Source organism: Molossus molossus, unplaced genomic scaffold (genome assembly GCF_014108415.1).
Source record: "Molossus molossus isolate mMolMol1 unplaced genomic scaffold, mMolMol1.p scaffold_m16_p_6, whole genome shotgun sequence".
Lineage (NCBI taxonomy): Eukaryota > Metazoa > Chordata > Mammalia > Chiroptera > Molossidae > Molossus > Molossus molossus.
This window is the reverse complement of record NW_023425399.1, coordinates 97651323-97674836: the sequence shown is the minus strand read 5'-3', so window position 1 is coordinate 97674836 and position 23514 is coordinate 97651323. Positions and strand designations below refer to the sequence as shown.

At 54.3% G+C, this 23514-nt stretch overlaps 1 protein-coding gene across 2 annotated transcripts in view; it reads left to right on the top strand.

The window, feature by feature from the left end:
- Positions 1-16353, top strand: part of ZBTB7C (zinc finger and BTB domain containing 7C) — an 84408-nt gene extending 68055 nt beyond the window's left edge. Inside the window, exons 1-3 of one of the 2 annotated variants that reach the window (XM_036246032.1) lie at positions 3255-3305; positions 4329-5555; positions 13889-16353. In XM_036246032.1, the coding sequence (XP_036101925.1) occupies positions 3289-3305; positions 4329-5555; positions 13889-14540 (1896 nt within the window). In that variant the 5' untranslated portion in view covers positions 3255-3288 and the 3' untranslated portion in view covers positions 14541-16353. Of the gene's footprint in view, positions 1-3254; positions 3306-4328; positions 5556-13888 lie in introns of those variants that run through there. The other variant, XM_036246033.1, reaches the window with a different exon arrangement.
- Positions 16354-23514: the final 7161 nt, after the last annotated feature.

Here is a 23514-nt window from a genome sequence, read left to right as displayed (position 1 = left end):
CATTTGATCCATACAGCACCTCTGTGAGGTAGCCACTATTATCATTCCCATTGTGCAGATGAAGAAACTGAGCTCAGGGATGGGAATACCAAGTCCCAGAGGCCGTCAGCGTGGGTGGCAGGATGTGGACACAGGCGATCTGAGAGCAGGGCTCTTACCTTCCACCACTGAGTGTGGGCCTTGGGTTGTCCTGTGACCGTCAGCCAGCCTCAGCACTTGCTGGCTGAGAACAGCTTCTTGTGCGATCCACTCGGGATCTAGGGGAAACGCATTTTTAGAGGGGACTCTGGAAATTCAAAGCCTTCTCCCCCTCTACCCAGCAAAATCCACTCTATCTTTCAGAGTCCACACAGGCCCCCTCCTCCTGAAAGGCTCCCGATCCCCCAGCCCACAGGGTCCGGCGCCTTTCCGTTCTATCTCTCATTTACTCTCAGCACTGAGCAGCCCCTGCCAACCCCTGGCATGTGTGGGTCTCAGCTCCCTGGTGCACATCCCTCAGCCCTGGCTCTGATCAAATCTCTAAAGTAAGAGACAACCTTTGTTATAAACGCTGGCTGGCTGGCTTCATTTGGTTATTAGAACAGGACACAAATAAGAACAAAAGTCAAGTCACCCTCAAGAAATTAGTACTGAAAGGTGTCTGGAGCCAGATTTCTATGATGCATTTCTGTGGTGGGAGGTCCTCTCACCCTTTCCCCTCCCTCCAACCCCCCACTTCTCTGTTCTGCTCTCAGAAGCACCCCTGTCTGTCTTTAGGTGGTAAACTGAGGGCAAGATCCCTTCTCTTGGTAGGGAGAGAGGGGAATGCAGCTAAGTTACGTGAGCCAAGCAATGTTCTCATTTTACAGTTGAATAAACCGAGGCCAGAGATGAGATGTGCTGCCTTTTTCAGGCAGGGCTACATGGACATGCTGGGCGCTGGACCCTGCACTGTGGGCAGAGGCCCTGGGCGGCTGGGGTGGCCTCCTGGCCTCTGGAATGGGAGCCACGCCTGAGAAGATTCCACCTGCCCAGCATTCTTCCTCTTGAATCTCCTTCCTCCATTTCCAAGCATCCCTTCCCCTTTCCCTCCTCCTCCTTTAGTCTGACCTAGCTGTATATCTTTTCCTACTCCCTTTGTACCAAAGGATCTTATTTTGCGCCAAGCCTCTCCTGGCTGTTGAGAGTCTTTGTTTTGTTTTGTCTTATCTTGTTGTGTGTGTGTGTGTGTGTGTGTGTGTGTGTTCTCTTTCCTGAGTGTGTTATTCCTGGAGACAGACTGCCCAGGCTTGGGCGATGGGAGGGAGAAGTAGGAGGGCCTGGGTGGGAAAGAGGGAAGGTGGGGGTGGGGCATGGCCACCCCTTTGGAACACTGCTGTCCGGGTCGTCCAGGGCATGAGAATCTTAGGGTCATCAGGGAAGCTCCCAGAGTGCAGGGCAGGGACACTTCTTCCCAAAGAGACAATGAAGCAGCGTCAGCCCTTGCCTCGTGCCTGGAAAAACAGCCCCAGCTACACAGTGACACCCTCTCCTCCAGGAAGGGCACCAACCCTCCAAACCAGGCACTGCGAGAAGTCGCTGCTGGGCAGACCAGCCTTGGGTCCAGGGCCACCCTGGCCTGTTGCCCTTTCCTCATCCAAATCTACTTGGGGCTTCTAACTTCTCATGGTCATGACACTGGTCATTAGATTTCCCATGACCACCCAATGACAAGATGAGGCCACAGGAGCCCAGACAGCTGGAGCCGCCTCCCAAAGCCTCCCAGCTCCGGGCTTCTGGCCCCGGTCTCAAGCAGACATGGCTGCAAAAGCACTAAGATGGGACATTTAGGTGAAGGGACAGCAGTGTCCACCCCTCAGTGAGCTTGGATGGGACACAGACCACCGATACATGGTCCAGTGGGTTCAGCTCCTCTGTTTAAGAAGGCGGGGAAAAGCTTAAAGAATTGTGGGGATTTTCCCCTAAAATAACATTTAAGAAAATTTTTATCTTGAAAGGAATAAGCCCTTAGCAAGCAAGAAAACTTGGCTCTGCTTTCCTGAGGTTTTACTGATTGGGGCTTTTCACTTTACAGTTCAAGGGGCATTTCATCCACAAAGTCTTTGCAGATGGGAGGGTCTCTCTGAGGGTTAGGACCCTGCTACCCATATGATTCTTCGTGAGAATTAGAAAAAGGTGTCATTTCCTTAAAACGTATTTAGTTTTTTAAGAGACCGGTAAGTTGTTTTACAGAGTGGCTGTACCATTCACACTCCCACCGGCACTGTGAGCGACCAGTTTCTCCACACCCTCGCCAGCATTTGGCATCAGCACTATTTGTTATTCTAGCCATTCTGACAGGTGTGTAGTGATGGCTCATCCTCTTCCGTGAACCTTGCGATATCTTTCTCACCGTTGTTCTGTCCCTGTGAATGCTGTTAGAACCAGGCCCTTCTTGGCCTACTCTGTGCATCCCCAGTTCCTGGCACAGGGAGAACCTCAGTAACTATATAGGGAATGAATGCATGGCCTGTGGGGTCTCTGGCCCTTTAAAGACCAAGAGGCAGGAAAGCAATGAGGCCTTCATGCTGGGGAACCTTCTGAGCCCCTGCCAGGTGGGATGGCTCAGGGCAGGCTCAGGCCCTCTGGGATGGAGGAGAAGGAGCACCCAGCACCCTGTGTGCCGCACCAGGTCCCTGGTACCTCCCAGCCTCACTCGGGGCACATTCTGTGGGCCTGGCGCTCTTCACTGCCCACGCCCACTGCATCAGTGTTCCCAGGGCAGGCACATCCAGAAGATAAATGTGTGGGGATTTCCAAGCTCCCCCTGGGGTGTGGGGCTTTCAGGGTTTGGTTTTCTTTTCTTTTCCTCCCTGCTGTAACTGCACCAGGGTAAGGACCAGGCTGTGGGCCACGCTCAGGCTCTGCCCTGAGTAGCCGGCCCGCTGTGCACCGGCATGAACACGGGCATGGCTGTCTGTGCAGGTTGAGTCTGCTGAATTGGCTGGGAGTTCTGCTCCCTGAAGAGCGGGGCTGCCTGTTGTCCTGGGTCCAGCATGTCACCTTCCTGGTGGCCATCCCTGGTCACACTTGGTGTTTACTCTGTACAAGGCTACGGTGCCTCAGGGAGGTTCTCCCCCAGGGGTGTGTCCCTGAAGGATCAGAATACAGACACGATGAGTTAACTAATGATGCGCTCTTGAATTTAATATTGATTTAAATTGTGTATTTATAGGTGAAATGGTCCATAGATATGCATATATAGGATGTCAGTGTTTAAAAGAACAAAAGATCAAGAATTGCAAATGAAAGAAAACTTCAACAACTAAGATGAAAACAGAAGAAAGGTCAGGAGGCAAAATATTTACCTGAAGGCCCCCATTCTCGTGCTAAAAAAGGGCCACAAAATTGGTCTCAAGATTCCTAGGAGCTATGCCAGTCTGCTTGGGCGCCATAACAGAGCACCTCAGACTGGGTGGCTTAAACCACAGAGATTTATGTGCTCATAGTTCTGGAGGCTGGAAGCCCAAGATCAAGGTGTTGGCAGGGTGGTTTCTTCTGAGCCTCTCTCCTTGGCCTGTAGACGGCTGTCTTCTCCCTGTGTCTTTACATGGCCTTGCCTGTGTCCTAACCTCCTTTTACAAGGACACCGGTCAAAATGGATCAGGGCCCACTTATATGACCTCGTGTGAACCTTAATCACCTCTTTGAAGGTCCTACTTCCAAATCCAGTCACTAGGGGTTAAGACTTCAAACTATGAATTTGGTGGGGGACACAACTCAGCCCGTAACAGCAGCCAGTAGTGGCCAGATGTTAGTCTGCGACAGGAGTCAGAGGAGCTGTGAAATAAACCAGAGCCTTTTCTCAGCAGCAGCAGCACCAAGTCGTGAGAGAACATTCCCCCTCTGGCCCTTGACCCTCAGACGCTGTGTGAGGAAGCAGTGGACGTGGCTCACTGTGGCAGCTGAGGGTCACGTGGCTGGCCTTCCTGCTGTCTCACCATTGCACATTAACAAAGTTGAATTCAGTGAAATCATGCCCATGAGAAACATACAGCCTTTGCTAAACAGCATACACCGACTGCCCTAGGAGAGCTCAACTCCAAGGCCTGAGGGTCCAGGAAAAGACCCCATGGTACAGTGAAAAGCCCCAGCTTGAGGGCTGGGCTCTGCCTTACAAGTAAAATTTAGAAAAGCTGAGAAGCAGGAGGGCTGGATTTCTGGTGGAGGGGAAATCTTAAGCAAAGGCGTGGGTGGTTTGGGCCAGCGTGCCCACCGGCCTCGCCTCCCTGGTCCAGCATTCCAGAGCTGGGTCCCCTCCTGGCACCGTGTCCCCTAACCCTGGTCTCCCTCTCTGTGTCCATCTGCAGGGCTCTGGCTGAGACCATGGCCAATGGCATTGACGAGCTCATCGGCATTCCCTTCCCCAACCACAGCAGCGAGGTCCTGTGCAGCCTGAACGAGCAGCGACATGACGGCCTGCTCTGCGACGTGCTCCTGGTGGTGCAGGAGCAGGAGTACCGCACCCACCGCTCTGTCCTGGCAGCCTGCAGCAAGTACTTTAAGAAGCTCTTCACAGCCGGCACCCTAGCCAGCCAGCCCTACGTCTACGAGATCGACTTTGTCCAGCCCGAGGCCCTGGCCGCCATCCTGGAGTTCGCCTACACCTCCACGCTCACCATCACTGCTTCCAACGTCAAGCACATCCTCCACGCGGCCAGGCTGCTGGAGATCCCGTGCATCGTGAACGTGTGCCTGGAGATCATGGAGCCTGGCGGGGAGGGGGGGGCGGAGGACGACAAGGAGGACGACGACGACGACGAGGATGACGACGATGAGGAGGATGAGGAGGAGGAGGAGGAGGAAGAGGATGAGGAGGAGGAGGATGATACAGAGGATTTTGCAGATCAAGAGAACTTGCCTGACCCCCAGGACATCAACTGCCACCAAAGCCCTTCCAAGACGGACCATCTCACAGAGAAGGCCTATTCAGACACCCCCAGGGACTTCCCGGACTCCTTCCAGGCCAGCAGCCCTGGCCATCTGGGCGTGATCCGGGACTTCTCCATTGAATCTCTGCTGAGGGAGAACCTGTACCCCAAAGCCAACATCCCCGACAGGAGACCCTCCTTATCTCCATTCACCCCGGACTTCTTCCCACACCTCTGGCCAGGGGACTTTGGTGCCTTTGCCCAGCTGCCGGAGCAGCCCATGGACAGTGGGCCACTGGACCTGGTCATCAAGAATCGGAAGATCAAGGAAGAGGATAAGGAGGAGCTTCCCCCACCCCCGCCACCGCCCTTCCCGAATGACTTCTTCAAGGACATGTTCCCAGACCTTCCTGGGGGGCCGCTGGGCTCCATCAAGGCGGAAAATGACTATGGTGCCTATCTCAACTTCCTGAGTGCCACCCACCTGGGGGGTCTCTTCCCTCCCTGGCCGCTGGTGGAGGAGCGCAAGCTGAAGCCCAAGGCCTCTCAGCAGTGCCCCATCTGCCACAAAGTCATCATGGGGGCCGGGAAGCTGCCGCGGCACATGCGGACCCACACCGGGGAGAAGCCATACATGTGCAACATCTGCGAGGTCCGCTTCACCAGGTGCGCACCGCAGCCCCCAGGTGGGCGGCCCCAGCTGGGGGAGGGGCGGAGGCTGCAGCCCTGAGAGCAGAGAGGGCGAGGGCGGGGCAGGGGGGCTGGGGCGGAGAGAGGGACTCCGTTCGGGGGAGGTCCCACTAGATCCTAGATGCACGTCAAGTTCATTGCTAGAAGGTGTGCTGGGCATTACTGGGTGCAGTCATTTTCAAGCTCTTTTTAAGAGCTAAAATATTTTCTTAAAAAAAATTTTTTCCCCCTTAAACACAGCATTAGGTGGAAGGCGAAGATATAAAACCGACTAGAGCGGAGCTGTTCTGGTTAAGGCAGCAGTGAGGGGCGCAGTGCGCTGCTTGGTGGCCTCCGCCTCCCCTTCCCCACTGTAGATCCACAGAAGCCCGGAGAGCTCCCCGAAGGAGTGCAGCCCCTTTATCTAATCAGAGCATGTTCAACATGCCGGGGGCTGTCCTCAGCATGTTCCGTGTCCTCTCACGCCAGCCATGCCCAGGGAGGCGGGGGCGATGCGGCCTGTGCACAGAGGAGCGGTCTGTCTCCCGGAGCCTCGCTGGCCTCTCCTAAGTGCAGCTGGAAATGACAGAGCGGGGACCTCCTTGTATGACAGCAAAACCTGTGACCAGGAGACGACAGAGAACGCTCAAGTTTTGTAGCCAAACCTAATGGGTGGGATGTGCAGGTCAGACTGTCCATGGATAGGTACTGATGGGCCTGATTTGGAGAAAATACGGTGTGTTGGTGCTGTCTGTGGTCACCGGTGGGAGGCTGATCTTCCCAGCCAGTCCACAGTGGGGAAGTTCTGGTGGGTGGCCCTGCATCCGTCGGTCATTTCAGTGTGTCGGATGTAGACAGAGCCTGGCGGATGTGTGCCCTGTGACCATGATGAGGTCACAGGACCTACTAGATGAGGTCCTTGCCCCCACTGCCTGTCACAGAAGTCGCCTCAAGAGACCCACACTTACGCCAGCGGTGCTGCCGTCACCCACACCTTCTTGGAAAGGTACCTGTGGGAAGTGCTAGGGGCTTGTCTCTTGATTTTCTTCAATGAGCCCAAAGCTTTGGACTTTGAAGATAAAGTGAAAAGTTTTGAAATCATGTCAATTATTGAATCAGGGCCATGTTTTTCCAGGGGAAACAAGGTCTATAAAGTCACGAGACCTGCTCTTTTGGGTGGCGAGAGGTTTGCAGAGAAGGGCATCAGAGACACGTTTAGGTGACAGTGGCATTGCTAAGGTAGGCTTACTTAGTGAAGGCCTTGAAGGACAATGCTGATTGTTTCCAAGTGGCCTTGGGGTCCCCACACAGCTGCTTCTTTGAGGGAACCACCAAGCCTAATCTCTCCCAGACGCTGAGCTAACAGCAGAGGGAGAATCTCAGGTGCAGAGCAGCTGGACCTAAAGTGCTGGAGACCTACCTGCCCTCAGGTGTCTTGCACGCATGGCCCTGCCACTCTGATGCTCCCTCTCCCGCCCCACCTCCTCCTGAAGTCACTTAGCCCCGCCCGAATAAGACTGACAAAAGCCCAGGGTAACAGGAGGGAGATCAACCAGAGCACAATCCAACCTCAAGTACAGTTCACTGATTTCTAGCCCTTGGCTCCCCAGCCCAGCCCCAGGGAATGACTTCAGAGTTGACACTCCATGGGCCTGGTCTGACGAAGGCAGCTCCCGAGTGACCCAGAGCTTCCTCTCCTGCCATCCAGGGTCCACCTGCCTGATGTTCATGCCTGTCCCCTACACAGAAGGCTGCCACTGAGACACCTCTCCCTGCTGGAGAGACTCAGGTCCATGGCTTCAAGGGGATACAGTCTCAGGGTACTGCACAGTGACCCTGCCCAGCCCTCCATCTTCATTCCCACCCTGTTCCTGCCCTCCAGGCCTTTCTCACAGTGTTCTGTGAGGACTGGGCCTGTCCATGGCCCTTCCCTGGGGACAGTCTTAAACTTGCCAGTCACTGCAGACAGAATGCTCGCCCTCCTAGCACGAGAACATTCTGAGCAGGCCTCCAGTTTGGGCAGCAATGCCGGGTCGCACAGGAGGGCTGCATTCCAGGCCCCTCCCTCCCGCACATTCCTGATGATCACTTTGGGTGGCCTCTGCCTGCGATCTCACCACCCTGGGGTCAGGTCAGCCCGCGGGGCTCCGGCCATCCAGCCGCCTGCCCTGCCCTCCCTGGAGTTTGCCCTCCTCAGCAGACAGACGGCATCAGCCCCCAGGCCGGCTCCAGCCGCAGCAGCTGCATTCCAGCCCCCAGAAGCACCTCCCCTCACTCTCCCCCTCACTGTTCCCACTGGGCTCTGACAGTCCTGAGAAAGATCAGAAAAGCTCCTGCCCGCCCCTCCCCTTCCTGGGAGGCTGGAGGAGATTTCCTGCTCCTGGAATAAGAGACTGTGTTTCTCACCGGGACTGTGGCTGTCCCTGTCCAACACCTCTCCACCCCCTCCCTGGACATTCTTCAGAATCACTGGTTCCTGGCTTCCCTCCTGCCACCTCCCTGGAGATGCCCTGCACGGACTCCTTTTGGTCCTTGGAGAGTGCCAGTGCGGGTCCAGGCTGGGGTTTCCTGTAGCTGGCTGGAGCCATCTCCCCTCGCAGCCTTGCGGAGACCTCTGTGGCTGACTTCCCGGGCCCATCCTGACACCTTTCCTCACTCCCCAGCAGGAGGCTCTTCAGCAGCCGTTTAAAGCAACAGCTGCGGCCTCTTTGACTCAGAATTCCCAGACTCCCTTGCAGGGCCAAGCCACTCCCTGGGACTGGGCACCCAGAGGTCGAGGGCCCCCGGGCCTGCTGCCCTCAATCCTCCACTTGGACAGTTTCCCTTTCTGAATCTCAGCTGAGCTTCTGCTGGCTGCCAGGCCTCCTTCCCTTTCTCCCCAATGCTGACCCACCTCCCATCCCTTTTGGGGGACGTTGGGGGGCTACCCTCCCCCTGCAAGGTGGCCCTTTGGCACAGGCTCCAAATTATGGCCTCAGATGCCAGTGCCCAGAATGTCCACACACCATGAGGACATCGTTCCTAATGACTTTGCAGCCACAATGGGGGCGGGGCATCCTTCCCTCCCGCAGCCCCTCCCGCAGCCTGGTTGTCCGAGCTGCCCCAGCTCCAGCTGGGCAGGCAGGTAATGAAGGCATGAACTGCAGGATTTGTGAAGGGACTAGTCCCTGAGCAACAGTAGTCCCATCCTGTCCCTGGGAAAAGACGCACAACCTTTGCACCCTGAGCAGTCACCCTCTGGTGAGCCATGATCTCACCAGTTTCCACTGGATCCCCGGCCAACATCCCCTAAAGGCTGCAACTCGGGTCCTCAACACCGGCCTCTAGTGTGAGCCGGAATCGCTTCTGCGGCCAGCAGCCGGCTGCTCTCGGAGCAAGGCCAGGAGCCGGGCTTCTTTTCTGTTCTGTATTTTCCTTTTAGTCCTCCCACTCCTGGCAGCTCTGGGGACCTTATTAAGATAATGTAATGTCATTAGCAGTGGCAGCAGGAAGAGAGTTGTTCTCAAGCCATCAGGTTACCAAGAAGTCCGGGAGGATGGTGCTGGGAAAGCATTAGCCTGAGCGGGCGCCTGAGTAGAGGCCCAGGAGCCGAGGCGAGACCTCAGCCCCTGCCTTTCACTTGGGGATGCTCATGAGTGTGGGCACATCCTTCTCGAGGGTGAGTTCTCCCGGCCGGAAAGGGGAATGCAGATCAAGGTTTGGGAGCATGTGACCTGGCTGATCCCTGGTGCAGGGTACAGGAATGAGATGCCAGACACAGGGATCAGGGTAAGAGAGGACCATGTTGGATTTGGAGTTGCGGACCCTGAAAACTGGCCCTGCCCCAGCAGGTCATCGGTCAGTAACAAACGCTCCAGGAGCATCCACTCCACAGTCGGTGTTGTACACCGAGCAGAGGACAAAGGCGGCTGACAGGTTCTTATCGAAGCAGGTCCCAGCGCCATCGCGCCGCGTGCTGGTGAGAAAGCAGCACCGGGCACACACAGCTGCTGACTGAGGGACGACAGAGCTCAGTGTCTCTCAGTGGACTGTGGTACCTCAGAAAGGGCACTGGAGGGGTGACGGGAACCCAGGTCCAGGGCCTGGTTCTGCCTCTAACTAACTGTGTGACTTTGGCCAAGTCTCCTCCCTTCTCTGGGCCTCAGTTTCCCCATGTGTAACATGAGGGGGTTGGAGCAGGTGCTCCCTAAGCTTGCACCCAGTTTTCTGACCTCATTCACATGTTGCCCAAGATCAGGAAAGCTATGGACACATGACTGCACCCTCTTTGCCTTCATTTCCTGATAGGAGGGAACTAGAGGTCCAACTCATGCCAGCAGGTGTTCAACAATGCAAAGCTGACCAGCACGTGGCCTGCTGGGGGGCTGCCCATCCATGTGGTGTGTGGGTGCAGTGCTACCTATGGGGATGGGTGGGGCTGACCAGGTAGGTGGGGTGATCTTTTCTTCCAGCTATAATTGACATATATCATTGTATATGTTTAATTCAATGTGATGATTTGACATGTGTGTACATTGCGAAATGATTACCATAATAAGGTTAGTTACCATTCATCACCTTGAATAGTTACCTTTTTAGTGTGGGTTTCGTGAGAACAGTTAAGATCTACTCTCTTAGCAACTTGGAAGTATACACTACAGTCTTGCTAACTGTAGTCACCAGGGGTCTCCAGAACTTAGTCATCTTGTCACTAGAGAGGATGAACTTGTCAAGAGCCTGGATAGCCATGCTAACAGGTAAGTTAGCACATGGGCCACTGGACAGAGGAAGCCTCGGGAGAGTTTAAGCAGGACCACAGACCTCCAGTCCTGGCAGGAAGTGATCAAGAGCTCAGATCCTGAGGTTCAGGCTAGAACACTTTCCAACTATACTCATGCTATCTCTACGAGAGCTCCGATTCGTGAAGAAGCGGGCATAGAAGAACCATAATACAAACAGGAAGCCAACTAGCACAAAAAAAATTTGATTATAAGCCCATTACTCGGATGCAAACACAGAACACCAGAGGTTCAGTGGTACAGCCAGCCCCCCCAGGTTAGAGGTCAGGAGACAGGCCCAGGTCCAGCCTTGCCTGTGCTCATGTGCGTCGCAGCCACATGAAAAAGTCATGACAGGAATGAGGAGGCTGTGTGGCCTTAGAAAGCCCTTCCCTCTCTGGCCCTTGGTCTCCTCATCTTGAGAGTGAGGGAACTGGATTAGATTGGTATTTTTAAGGTCCTGGGAAGTGTACCACTCATAACGCAGGTTACTGGGCCCCCTGACTCAAACTATGGATCAGAACATGCTCGGATGCTCTCAGTAAACTAGATGATCTCGAAGTTTTTCCAGGACTAAAGTTATCGTGATCTTTGCCCACTGTACTCACCCTCTGCCCTGCTGCCATGACGAGCCTCCGCTAGGGACAGCCAGCCCCTGCCCAGGCCAAGCTCCTTCCACAGCATGCCCCAATCTTCCGGGCCCAGCGGCAGAGAGCTGGCACCAAGTGCCCTGCTCCGACTTTTCCGGTCTTCAGTTTCTGGGGCAGCCCTTATGGGCCTTGGGCCAAGAGTCCCAGGTTTGAAAATCCACCCTTTTTCAACCTCAGAACAGCTTGCAAACAAACCACACCCCCAATAGCCTCCCAGCCCTTTGCCCATCACCTCTGGATACCTTTGGGAAAACTGCTTGACTTGTCTGAGCCCCAACTCTTCCTCTAAGGGAGGAAATTATTCCAGATGTGTTAAATCTAACACACACAAATATAGATTCTCTCATCAGCCCCGAACAGTAGGCATTGATGTCTGCCGAGGTTCAGCTCTATACAAAGGGGTTAAGTAACTTGTCAAAGGGTGACCCAGCAAATTATTGGTGGGTCTGCTGCTACAGCAGGGGCTCCAAGACCCCAAATGGGGACCCACCCCTACACCATAACTTGCCTCTGAATAAGAGCCTTTCAGTGTCACTGAAATGGTATATTCACCTGCCCCATAGTAGGTGCTCAATAAAAGGAAGATATAATCACCTTCTTGGTACTTCTTACACATTTGAGTCAATTGCCATTGAAATGTGATTTTTTTTTTATGCCCGAATGAAAATCTTGGGAGAAGCTGTACTTAAGTATAGTAGGCCCTTGATATTAGAGGATTTACCATTTGCATTGTCCATTATTTGAGAGTGACCCTCAGGGTCAATACCACAAATTATGTGTAATAGTGATTTTTAAAAAAACAAACAAAAAAAAATCTACCTTATAACGTGGTGGTGAGGCTTAAATAAGGTGATATATTTAAAGCCCCACTGATGACTCCAGGCTGAGCCCTCCACCTGGTGAGGGCAGGAGTCACACAGCCAGTGAGTGAGCCTAGCTGACCACCCACCCTCAGTGTTTCCATCAGAGCCTGGGTGAATGTGGTGAGGAAAGAAGCCTGGGCTGGGAGCCAGCAGGCCTGAGTTCTAGTCCCAGCTCTGCCATTAACCTCTGGGTGACCTCGGTGAGTGTCCCTCCCTGGGCCTCAGTGTGCCCACCTGCATGCAGAGTGCAGGGTTAGCCTAGGCCCCTGCTTCTCAAAGTGGTCCATGGACTAGCTTCCAGCAGCATCTGTCAACTTGTTAGAAATGCAAATTCCCTGTCCTCTCCACCCCAGACCTGAATCAGACTTTCTGGGAGTGGGGCCCAGCACTGCTGCATCGAGCCCTGGTAATGGTTCTGATGCATGCTCGAGTTTGAGACCCACTGGCCCAGAGGCTCTCTGAGGCTTCTTCCTTCTCTAACATCCAGTCACCTGGATCAGATGAGGGTTACAGGTGCCACAAGGGCAGCATGCTGGGGGTGGAGGGTGCGGGCATGGAATATCACAGCAGGGTACTATGCAGCCTGGGTGCAGCTACCGGTTTGTGGGAGGGACAGGGAATGTGGAAGAGAGGACACCAGCCAGCTCACTTCCTCCTTTCTGCCCATCCCACTTCCCACCCCCACTTCCATTTCCCAGGTCGTCTCCAGCATTCTTGTGAGCACAGGTGGAAGGGGCAGATCTGTCCTCTCTGGTCCTCCTCCCCTGGTCCCTGCCAGAGTACACAAGAACATCCTGCTCCACCCCTAGGGAACCAGTAGGAAAATGAGAGCCAGTGAGACCTCTAGTGGCCAGGGGACACCAGGAGACCAGGCCCTCTGTTCCTGATGTCCTGGGGTTATGTTGAGGGTGGTTTATTTAAATCTGGCCATTTTAGGCGGCCGCCTGAGCTCCACATCTGCTCCGACCTCAAAGCCAAGCCAAAAATTACAGGCAGACGTTCCACCCAAGCCACACCTGCAGGGAGGAGGTGGGAGACTGGACACACAGCTGCTTGGCCTGTGGGCCTGGCCAGGGAAGGCTTCAGAATGATCCTGAGAGAAGTCCTTGCAGCCCAGCTGATTCCCTCAGCCAGGCTGAACCGCTCCTTTAGCTGGTTCATGCAGGCTCAGTCTTGAAGCAACCCTGGGGTGTCAGTTTTCCTCTCAAGACCACCAGGATGTGTGTTGAATCTAGAACAACATAAACCCAGATTCTCTCCATCTGCTCTGGACAATAGGAATTGATGTCTGGCCCTAGGTTCAGCTCTGTGCAGAGAGGCTAAGTAATTTGCTTAAGGTCACCCAGCATGTTGGTGGTGGGTCTGCAGCTGGAGCAGGGGCTCCCAAACCCCCCGTGTGAGCCCCACCCCTGCACCATACCTTACCTCTGAATAATGCCGCTTAAACCTTGAGAAGCTTTGCCATAGATTAGGCCGCATTCTTGTTGCACCTGGCTCCTTTGTAAACCCTGGAATTGTCTGCAGACAAAGAGCAGAGTCCAGGGCTTGGGATATGAAACCACAGTGCAGGAGACTTGAGCAAGGTGTGCCGGCTTCTATAGCCTCCCAGATTAGCCCTGAGGACAGACAGAGCTCACCAGCTGGGCTGGGAAGGGCTGAGGGGCTCTGGGCACACGACACACTGGGGGGAAGTGCAACCCAGTATCAAAGGTCACTGCCCACCAGAGGACTGAGGACAGACTTAGGGGATGTGTGTTGCCAGTAGGTCTGATTTTCATTCTGTGAGATGGGCCCCTGATAGGGTGGGAGCTTCATTACTCAGAGCTTACAAGTAGAAGTGTTTCTGGCCTGGGGAGAAGGTCTTTCTCCAGCCCTATAAGCCAGGTGCTAACCACATCTGTTTGGGGTGGAGCAGGGGTTGAAGGTAAATCCCAGCATGGGCGTCATTCCTGGGGTTTGAGACCATGGTGTTATGGCAGGTGCTGGAAGGGGGAGGCAGAGGGTTGGGAATGGCTCCCACTGTTGCCCCGCGGGGACTGACTCCCGGCCCTGCCTTGCAGGCAGGACAAGCTGAAGATCCACATGCGGAAGCACACAGGGGAGCGGCCCTACCTGTGCATCCATTGCAACGCCAAGTTCGTGCACAACTACGACCTCAAGAATCACATGCGCATCCACACCGGCGTGCGACCCTACCAGTGCGAGTTCTGCTACAAGAGCTTCACGCGCTCGGATCACCTGCACCGCCACATCAAGCGCCAGAGCTGCCGCATGGCGCGGCCGCGACGAGGCCGCAAGCCCGCTGCCTGGAGGGCCGCCAGCCTGCTCTTCGGGCCCGGGGGCCCGGCCCCTGACAAGGCGGCCTTCGTGGTGCCCCCGGCGCTCGGGGAGGTGGGCAGCCACCTGGGCGGGGCCGCCGTGTGCCTCCCGGGCCCCAGCCCCACCAAGCACTTCCTGGCGGCCCCCAAGGGCGCGCTGAGCCTGCAGGAGCTCGAGCGGCAGTTCGAGGAGACGCAGATGAAGCTGTTCGGGCGCGCGCAGCTGGAGGCCGAGAGGAACGCGGGGGGCCTCCTGGCCTTCGCGCTGGCCGAGAACGTGGCCGCCGCGAGGCCCTACTTCCCGCTGCCCGACCCGTGGGCCGCGGGCCTGGCGGGCCTCCCCGGGCTCGCCGGCCTCAGTCACGTGGCCTCCATGTCCGAAGCCAACAACTAGGCTGGTCCTCGTCCGCCCCGGTCCGGCTGCCCGGCCCCATCCAGTGGATCTGAACTGATTTCCAAACCACAAAGAAAAAAATGAAAAAAATATATACCCGCAGCAATGGTCTTTTCCAGGCCTCCTGAGGCAGCTGCCCCCATTGCTGTGTCTGACACGGGCGTCTCCTGGCGGCTGGGCCACCTCTCCCTGTCCCTCTGTCGCACAGGAACTCGCAGGGTCCCACGCCCGGGAGGAGGCCTCACGGGTGCCCTGGAGCACTTGGGAGCTGCGCACTGTGGGCAGGTGGCCAGGCCAGAGGCAGACCGGATGGAGCAGGGAGGAGGGCAGGGGCCTGGGGCACCACCCTCCTACTGCCCTATGGCAAAGTCCCTGCTGACGCCGTTCTGATGGGTCATTTTTCCAGTCTCCCGAGGTCCTGGGATCCTATGGGAAATGCCGTATTGGCAGAAGGGCCTCCTGGAGTCCAGGCCCATTTTTCCCTAACTGCCCTGTGACCTTGAACAGGTCAGCTTTCTGTACCCCAGCTCCACCCTACTATGAAGGAGGGCTGGTCATTTAGCTGTCCCTCCCCCACCCACCCACATGTACATGCCTGAACCTCTAAAAACAACCCTTGTGAGGTAGCAGCTGTGCACTCCTGAGGTCGCTGATGAAAGTGGCCATGTTACGAGATTTAGTCTTATCACACCCACCTCTGTATTACCACAGGTGAGACTTGTGGCCACACAGACACCGGTGACAGAGAGCTGGGGTGGGGATTGTCCACAGCCCACAGGCAGCTTTGGGGAGCTGTTCTCTGGGCCAGCCATGAGGCATGCGGGTGTCTATCCCCCCTCCACACACCCTCCAAAGCTGTAGGGAGTCTCTTGGGACTCCTGAGGCCAACAAAGAAGGGATGGAGACCATGTCTTAACACCTGTCAACTGCCTGCCTCTAGTTTGATCCCTGGAAATAGACAAAGCTCCTGGTTCCCCAGGTTTATCTGTTTGCTTTGCAAGTTGTGGGTTTGTCTTTGCTGCATTTGAACACCCTCGAGCCCTCCCTCGGGGAATGGAGCTGGGGTGTGTGGCTGCCCTCAGGGCGGGGAGGCTGAGCCTTGGCTCCGGCATGGGTTTGAAGGGCTCTATGAGTTGGGGCCATCCACACACTCTCCCTGGCTCTCGAGTTTGTAGCAGGTCCTGAGAAGGAAGACAGCTCTGCTGGCCCAGTGCCTTCCTGATCCTCGTTCCTCTTTCCTGCCTCCCCTCCCTTTTCTTGCTGAGTTTGCTCGTTTCTCGGTAGCCAGGAAAGGAGGAGAGCTCATCTGCACGGATTGCTCAGGCTGGTGTCCCGGGTCCCAGAGCTGTGGGCCTCAGAGACTTCGCTCTTCCTCTCGCCTTGGCTTCTTTCTGAGCAAACACAAAAAACAAAAAGGCCAGAGAAGACCACAGACTCTGTCACTCCCTCAGCTCCCAGAAGAGACCCCTGACGCCACACACTATCAGATGCCATGACACCCAGAGGGAACTGCTTCGCACACCCTCTTATCTTCAGATGTCACCTTCGGCAGCCAGCCACCTCTTAGATTCCTGTCTCCATTCCAGACACTTGCCAATATGCCCATGTCCCCCCTTCAGCCAAAGGATTGGGGCTGACCCAAACTTTAAAAGAAAACAAGGAAAAATGAACAAATGGAAATCCAGTGGTATTGGGGCTTTTGTTTTTATTTTGTAAAGGTAATGACTTCTTATAAACTCAATTTTTCAGATGACTGGTTAGTTCTCTTTGTTTTCTCTTGGCTGCAGTTTGGAGTTGTACATTGTAAAAATATCCAAAGATGCTGAGTACTGTATGTTCGATAAGAACTTGAAGTAAGTGGGTTGTGGGGTAGGGGGTTGTGTTTTGTTTCTTTTTTTTTTTTTTTTGGATGTTTCAATTTCCCTGTCTATGGGGGAACTTTGGAATTTTTCTATTTATAACTCTTTTTTTTTTTTTATGTGATTGCTTTATGTAAAATGACACTCAACAAAGTTTGCCTTAGTGATTCAAGGGACAATCTTCTATAACTTTGGTCGCACGCCGCATCCCGCCGAGAAAAACTCTCAGCTAATTTTCTGGCCTATTTATTAAACGGTATTAATTGACTTGATTAAATTATATTGAAAGTTGCCCTTCTGTGAGAGGTGACAGCAACAAGCCAGTCTGTAGACATTCGTGGCTCAAGGTTTTGATGGTTGGGTGTCATGAACTTGTAATGTCAAAGACACCTTTACAAAACAACACAAACACTGGACCCTTATTTAATAATTTGCTCAAGTCCCTAGTTAAGGTTGACTTCCCCCTTCCAGTTCCCATTTCACTTGTCAGTGGGTGGTTGCATGGTAGGGAGGCCAGAACTCAATTCTCTAATGGTCTCCTGCATTTCCTCTTTGTGAGCCACTGTTTGATCATAAGCTTTGGACATCTGTGAGCCTGAGTGCAAGGGGTGTGTGTGTGTGTGTGTGTGTGTGTGTGTGTACAAGTGCATGCATGCACACACGCATGCACAGGTGCAGCCTGTGGTGTGTGAGCAAGGGAAAGTCAAAGTGCATTGTAACACAGCCAGTCCTACTAGTTCTTGGTGTGGCGTGCAGGTGGCCCTGCTACCGTAACCTTGGCCTCCTGCCCCTTATCCCCTGGTACTGGATTGGACTTCTCTTCTCACCTGAGTCTTTTCCCAAACAGGGAACACTGGATCCAGAAGGAGGTAAGGATATCTACTCTGTCCTTGAATGGGGTCGACTCAGAACCCAGAACACAGACTCTGAATAAAATTATTCTTTGAATTGCATTTTCTGGATAGCCGAGGGTTACCCCAGAGCCCCTTCTCTGTTCCGCTCCCCTTTCTTGCCACGGTCAGCACGCTTACAAACCTAATGCACATTTCTCAGTATAAGGAAAGAACAAACCTGGGTTTCAAATCCAGCCTCCTCCAGTGTCCTTAGGTTAATTACGTCTCTACTCCGGTCTTCACTTCTCTCCTGTAAAATCAAAGGAGGTTGAGTACCTCAGAGTGTCTCCAAGTTCTCTACCCAAACACCCCTCAGCAGAGAGGGCAGCCCATTGAGGGGCTGGAGACTGAACTCTAAAGAAATAGCCCTAAACAACCTTCCCACAGTGTAAAATTCTTCGGGAGTCTCCTGTTTTGGCTGTGAATTTCATGCTTCTACATGCTATTACATAAAATATGTGCATTGTCTCCATATAAAACTATTGTCTTAAAATACTTGACAGTTACATGACTTGCCTTTTCTCCAAAATCTTTTAGTGAAGTTAGAGTGTTTTCTTAGCTATCCTGAGAGGCCCCAGCTCATGGCTGAGGGCTTGGGCATAAGCATAGCCCAGTGCAAAAATACAAGGCCAGATGCTCATGAGTATTCCACTCAGCGTGGGCATTCTAGGATCATTGGGTCCTCATTCCAGGGGTGGTTGTCCACTGAGGGCCAGAGGTGAACATAGAGAAAGAATAGGGAACTGGGCACAAGGGGCCCTGATCTCGGGGTGTTCTCCATGTGAGTAAAATTTCCTCCAGCCCTGGCCAGGTGGGTGTTCATGCAGCCGTGCTGAGCATGGCCTGCTCCCTCAGGCCCCAGGGTGCTAAGGGAGTTGAGTGCTGACAGCAGAGGACCCTTCAGTGGAGGAGGGAGGGAGGCCATTGAGACAGGCCAAAGCAACCTGCGCATCCTGACCTGGAGGAGACGGGTGCATTCGTGCCGGCCTTGGAACGTCTGAAGGTGGAGAAAGGATTGTATCAAAATTTGGTCAATTCAAACCAAAAGGAGAGAGATTCCAGGAGGCAGCTGAGTGCCCAAACGCAGGGAGATAATTTCCTAACATCTGGAGTTGTCCTCAGGAGGAAGGAGGTCCTTCTCGAGGGAACGAGCAAGCAGAGGCGCAGGGTTCAACATCGCCTCTCAAGAACGAGATCCTGCATGGAAGGGGCGCTTTCTGGGTGGTCCCTTCCCTGGTCCCTTCCATCTGATTTGGAGAAAGGAGAATATGTATGTTATCTGTGACCATGGGCTGTGCCAGGGAGAGTGGCTGACAGGTGGAAAAGATGAGTTGGAACAAGTTCACAAAACTCACCTGGGTGGCCCCCAGCTGCACGCCCCAGCCACCTGGTAACCTCCAGTAACCTGGGGCCGGAGAAACAGGACTCTGTAGAAAAGTCCCTGGCTCTTGTTCTGAGGCCCCAAATATGTGACAGGAGACCGGCAGGGGACAAACAGGCAAGAAGACTGTCTCTCATCCTCAGCCCACGTCCGACCGCAGGGCCTGCCCTTTCAGAGGGGGTGCGGGGCCTCCAGAAGGTGTCCGCCTGCAGGGCCACAGAGGTCCCCGCCACATCCTGACAAACCCCTTCCCCACTCCTTCCTTCTCTCCTGGGACCGTGCTAGCTCTTCGTCCCAGAGGGTCCTCTGAGCTCACTGAACAGCACCACTGGGTGTCCCCTGGTGTGCACTTTCCCTTCTGAAAGCCCGGGCGGTAGGGCTTCTGAGGGAAAGAGAGAGGGTGGGGCAGGGAGGCCTCATCTGCCACAAGTCCTCTCCTCTGAAGAGCCTGTCCTTTGTGGGCGCAGCCCAGGAGGAGGCCCTGCAGGAGGGGGAGCAGCCTGCATGCAGAGGCCTCCAGGGACCAGGGACGAATTCTGAAGTCAAGCATGTTAATATCCAGTGGTCCCACCTCCCAGCCCCCCAGTGCCCTTATCTCGTCTTCTCCCGGTGCCCCTTCCTACAACTGCCCTTCAGGATGTGGTGCCCCCTCCTCTCTTTGCCCTCCCCTCTGTCCAAACCCTGACAGGAGCCACAGAGGGGGAACGTGACTCACGGGCTCCCTCTCCCGGCCTTGGCAGCCCCTGTTCCTCGTTCAGGCTGGAAAGAAAGGCCAGGAGCCGGGCGACATCAGGCCTCCAGCAGCAAACAGGGGTGGCTGATTTGGACAGCCAGCCCTGAAATCAGACCAGGGGGTGGTCACAGCCAGCCTGGGCCTCCCAGCCCCCACACCTCTCCCCACCCTGCTTCCCTGGTGCAGGAAGCAAAGTGCTGAGGACTCAGTCAAACATGCATTTCCAGCGATTGGTGGGGAGAGGATTCCCTGGGGAGGCCCCACTTGTTTTCCCTCTGTGCCACATCCTGGGCAGGGGCTGCTGTGACCTTGAGCCGTAGCACCCACATGGCCTAAACCGAACAAATATGGGCCCAGAAATGACTTCACAAATAAGGACGAGACATCTCAAATCTGGACAACTCTGGAAAACCTGAAAACTGATCGCTTTACCTGCAGCCAGACATGCACACACACATACACACATGCACGTGCATACACATACACACGTGCACACACACGCACACATGCATGCGCACACATGCACGCGCACACTCATGCACACACACATACACACATGCATGCACACACGCATGCACACATGCACACGCATGCAGTCATAAGACAAATGATACACAGCCTGATAGCATCAGCCCTGGAACAACAGGAGGCGCACAGTGCATGGACAAGACCCAGCAAAGTCACTTTCCCCACGTCTCCCTGCTGGAATATGTATAACACACTCTCATTTTCATCCCTGTGGTTCCTCTATTTAACCATGAACTCTGGCCCTGACAACAGAAGCAAAGGAATAAACAAATAGTTTTTCTGGAATAAGGAAGGAAGATAGAGTGAATCAGGCCCTTTTTCCAGTGTTCCTCTAAAAATTAATAAATTAAGCACAAACCCTCTGGGTAACGTAAGTGCTTTCGCCTTCTCCGAGGACTTGCACATCCGTTGGTCAGCTGGGTTTTAGCCCTGGGAGGCACGTATCATAAATGCACATCCCTATTTTATCATTCGGAGTTCTTAGTCAAACACAGAACCCACTCTAGGCAACTTAGGTAGAAAAGGCATTTATTTTAAAAAACTAAGTCTCTCACCCTGGCCAGTTGCTCAGTGGTTAGAGCGTCGGCCCGTGGACCAGAGAGTCCCGGGTTCGGTTCCCGCTAAGGACACGTACCTCGGTTGCAATTCGTCCCCGGCCCCAGTTGGGGTCATGTGGGTGGCGGCCAGTCGATGTCTCTCTCTCTCTCCTCCTCCCTCTCTCCCTCCTGCTCTATCTGAAGATAAATGCAAAAATGTCCTCGGGTGAGGATAAAAAATAAAACAATTTTTTTAAAAATTAAGTCTCTCACAGAATTTTCACAGGGGCCAAAGAGTCAGGCTCCCATGGCCTCAAGATCAGTTTGCAGGTTGCCTCCTGCACATCACTTCTGAAGGGGTCATTCGCACTCTGCACAGATTTGTATTGTTACAATACACATTAGATGTGTATATCATAGCAACCTCCCAGCAGGTGGCAGTAGTGTGTCTACAAGGGGTGCCCTTGTCTAATTTTGCAGAGTCCATGGCCTGGAAGGCAGGGGCTCAGGGGGAGCCCCACACTGCAGCACCAGATAGCTCCTGCAGAGAGGTACTGTTGCTACTGCCGCTGCCAGGCACAGACCCCACAGCTCACCCCACTCACACGAGGCCCGCGACACTGGGACTCTGCTCAGGGGCCCACCCTCTGCCCAGAAAACAGATTCCACACGTCTGGATTTGCATTGTTCTAGCTGGTGCATCTGATTGGAAAAGCCGAGCCCCATGCTTCGGCTTGATTGCAGGTTGACTGGGGAAGTAAGCTTCTGGCTTCTTCTACCTTGAAAAGGAAGGATTCATGATGCAAATTCTCCAAACAGAAGAAGACTCCCAGTCATGGAGGGAGACCTCAAAACGTGTCACATAGCCATGCAGGATTTGCAGATGAGGGCCCAGAGCTCAAAGTGACGAAACAGTGAGGACAAGTCTGTGGAGCGAGCAGAGTGGGGGCTAGAACCTGGATCTGCTGACTCCTGGCCACTGCCCTGCACTGTCCCCTTAGAAGCTGAGGCCTAGAACGAGGCAAGGAGCAGAAGTCTAGATCAAGCTCCTCCTGGGAGTGACACCCCCACCCTCAACAGCCCTGGTAAACCTTCATTCAGTTTCACCCTCCCTGAGCCTATGAAACATTCAAACTGACCAAGCTCACAGCTTGGTCAGCCTAGGTCACCTTTTTTTTATTTTTTATCCTCACCCTAGGACATTTTTTTTTTTTTCATTTTTTCTTCAGATAGATTGGGAGGGAGAGAAAGAGAGAAACTCGATGTGAAAGGGACACATCAAGTGGCTGCCTCCCGCACGACCCAACAAGGGCTGGGGACAAACTGCAACTGAGGTACGTGCCCTTAGCGGGAACCGAACCCGGGACTCTCTGGTCCACGGGCCGACGCTGTAACTGCTGAGCCAAACAGGCCAGGGCAAAAAATGGTTTTCTTATTTTGCCATTTCAACATCATTCCTGTAGGAGCCACACTCTCAAAGGCAAAAGTGCATTGTCATTTCCTAATGGCTGGGACATCCCACATAGGTGGACCTTTATGGGAGAGGGAGCTGCAGGCAGGGGCAGAGGGGGTCGCATAGCAAGAAAGGACACAGCAAAATGTGCCAATGTGGGTGCCTGTCGATACGGGGGCTACTTTATTTCCTCCTCCAGGCAGATTTCGGGTGGTTGGAGAGGACTCAGAGCCTCTCTCCAGTCTGCATTCAGACCCAGCCCTCTGCCTGGGGACGCTGGCAGGCTGACCCAGGGCCCCTGTCCAGTGGCGTCCCTGTGTCACTCAGCATCCTTGCTCAGCCTGGTTCTCTGTTCATAGAAAGGAGGAGGTGGTAACATCTGCTTGGAGTTAGAGGGGGCATCGGGAACACGGGATGCTTACCACTTAGCACCTTCTCGGTCAGTGTCGGTCTTCTTTCTTCTGTGGCCCATCAATAACATTTAAAATAGTGGTGCTTATTTATGTCTCCTTGCCTTTTCCCCTTTGCTTTTCTTCTATTCTTCAAATGGAAAAGGAAGGAGGAGGAGAGAGGGAAGGGGGGAAGAGGGGAGGGGGGAAGGAGGAGGAGATTCGCTCATTATGAATCCCAGTGATTATCTGAGCTGTTGTTTTGGATAATCCGATGATGGTGGTTAATCAATGGCGAGTTCCTGTGGGAAGGCTGGAGGAGGAAGTGACAAGGACGTCCTCTCTCCATCCCGTGTGGGGTAGGGAGGCCAGCCGAGGCTGTGCTGACTGCACCGCATGTTGGGGAAAAGGAAGCACAATCCAATCCTGAGAATTACCCCTGGAAAGATGGGAAGAATCATCAGCGCTGATGCTCCATGCTCCAAAGGGCTCCCCGTGGGCCATGGAAGCTAGGGAGACAAGGGGCTGTGCTCTCCAGGAGCCTGTGCCCCTATGCACAGTGCATGGGCGGGGTACCTGTGACCCCTCCATTCCCTGCCCAGTCAGCTTCAAGCCTGTTCCCAGCATCTGCATGGACGTTCCCAGGTGGTCCTTTCTGAGGACGGGTTGCTGCCGGCCTCCCTCTGCCTACGCTGAGCGACAGCCAGGGGTGGCTGCTGGTGGGGGAGGGACAGAGCTTAGCCACGTGAACTGGGTGTTCACACGCAAGACCCTGCGTGTGCCTGACAAGCCAGGGGTGGGACGAGGAGGGGCTGGGATGGCCACCAGCTAGCAGACTGGCTCCGCCCCACCGGAACCCCAAGGAATCTGAGGATCCATCTGGGATCTGGGATCTGGCTTCCCAGGTCTCTATGCTTGTCGAGATAGGAGGATAGAATGCGGTTTTATTTAACACCTTGTCAGCTTGACTTCTCTGTTTAAATATTTGGATATGACGCGTGGACCTCTGTTTGTGTTCTCGCCCAGGCCCTGCAGGTGTTGAGGAAAGAACACTGTGGTCCTGAATGTTCTATAAAGGAAGGTCATGGGATGTGGACCTCTGGCAGGTGGGGGGTCGGGTGACACTGCATTCGCATTTTGACTTCACTTGAAGTTGCCTGCACTTTATGGAAGGAGCCAGAGGCAGTAGGGTGCCAGCAAGC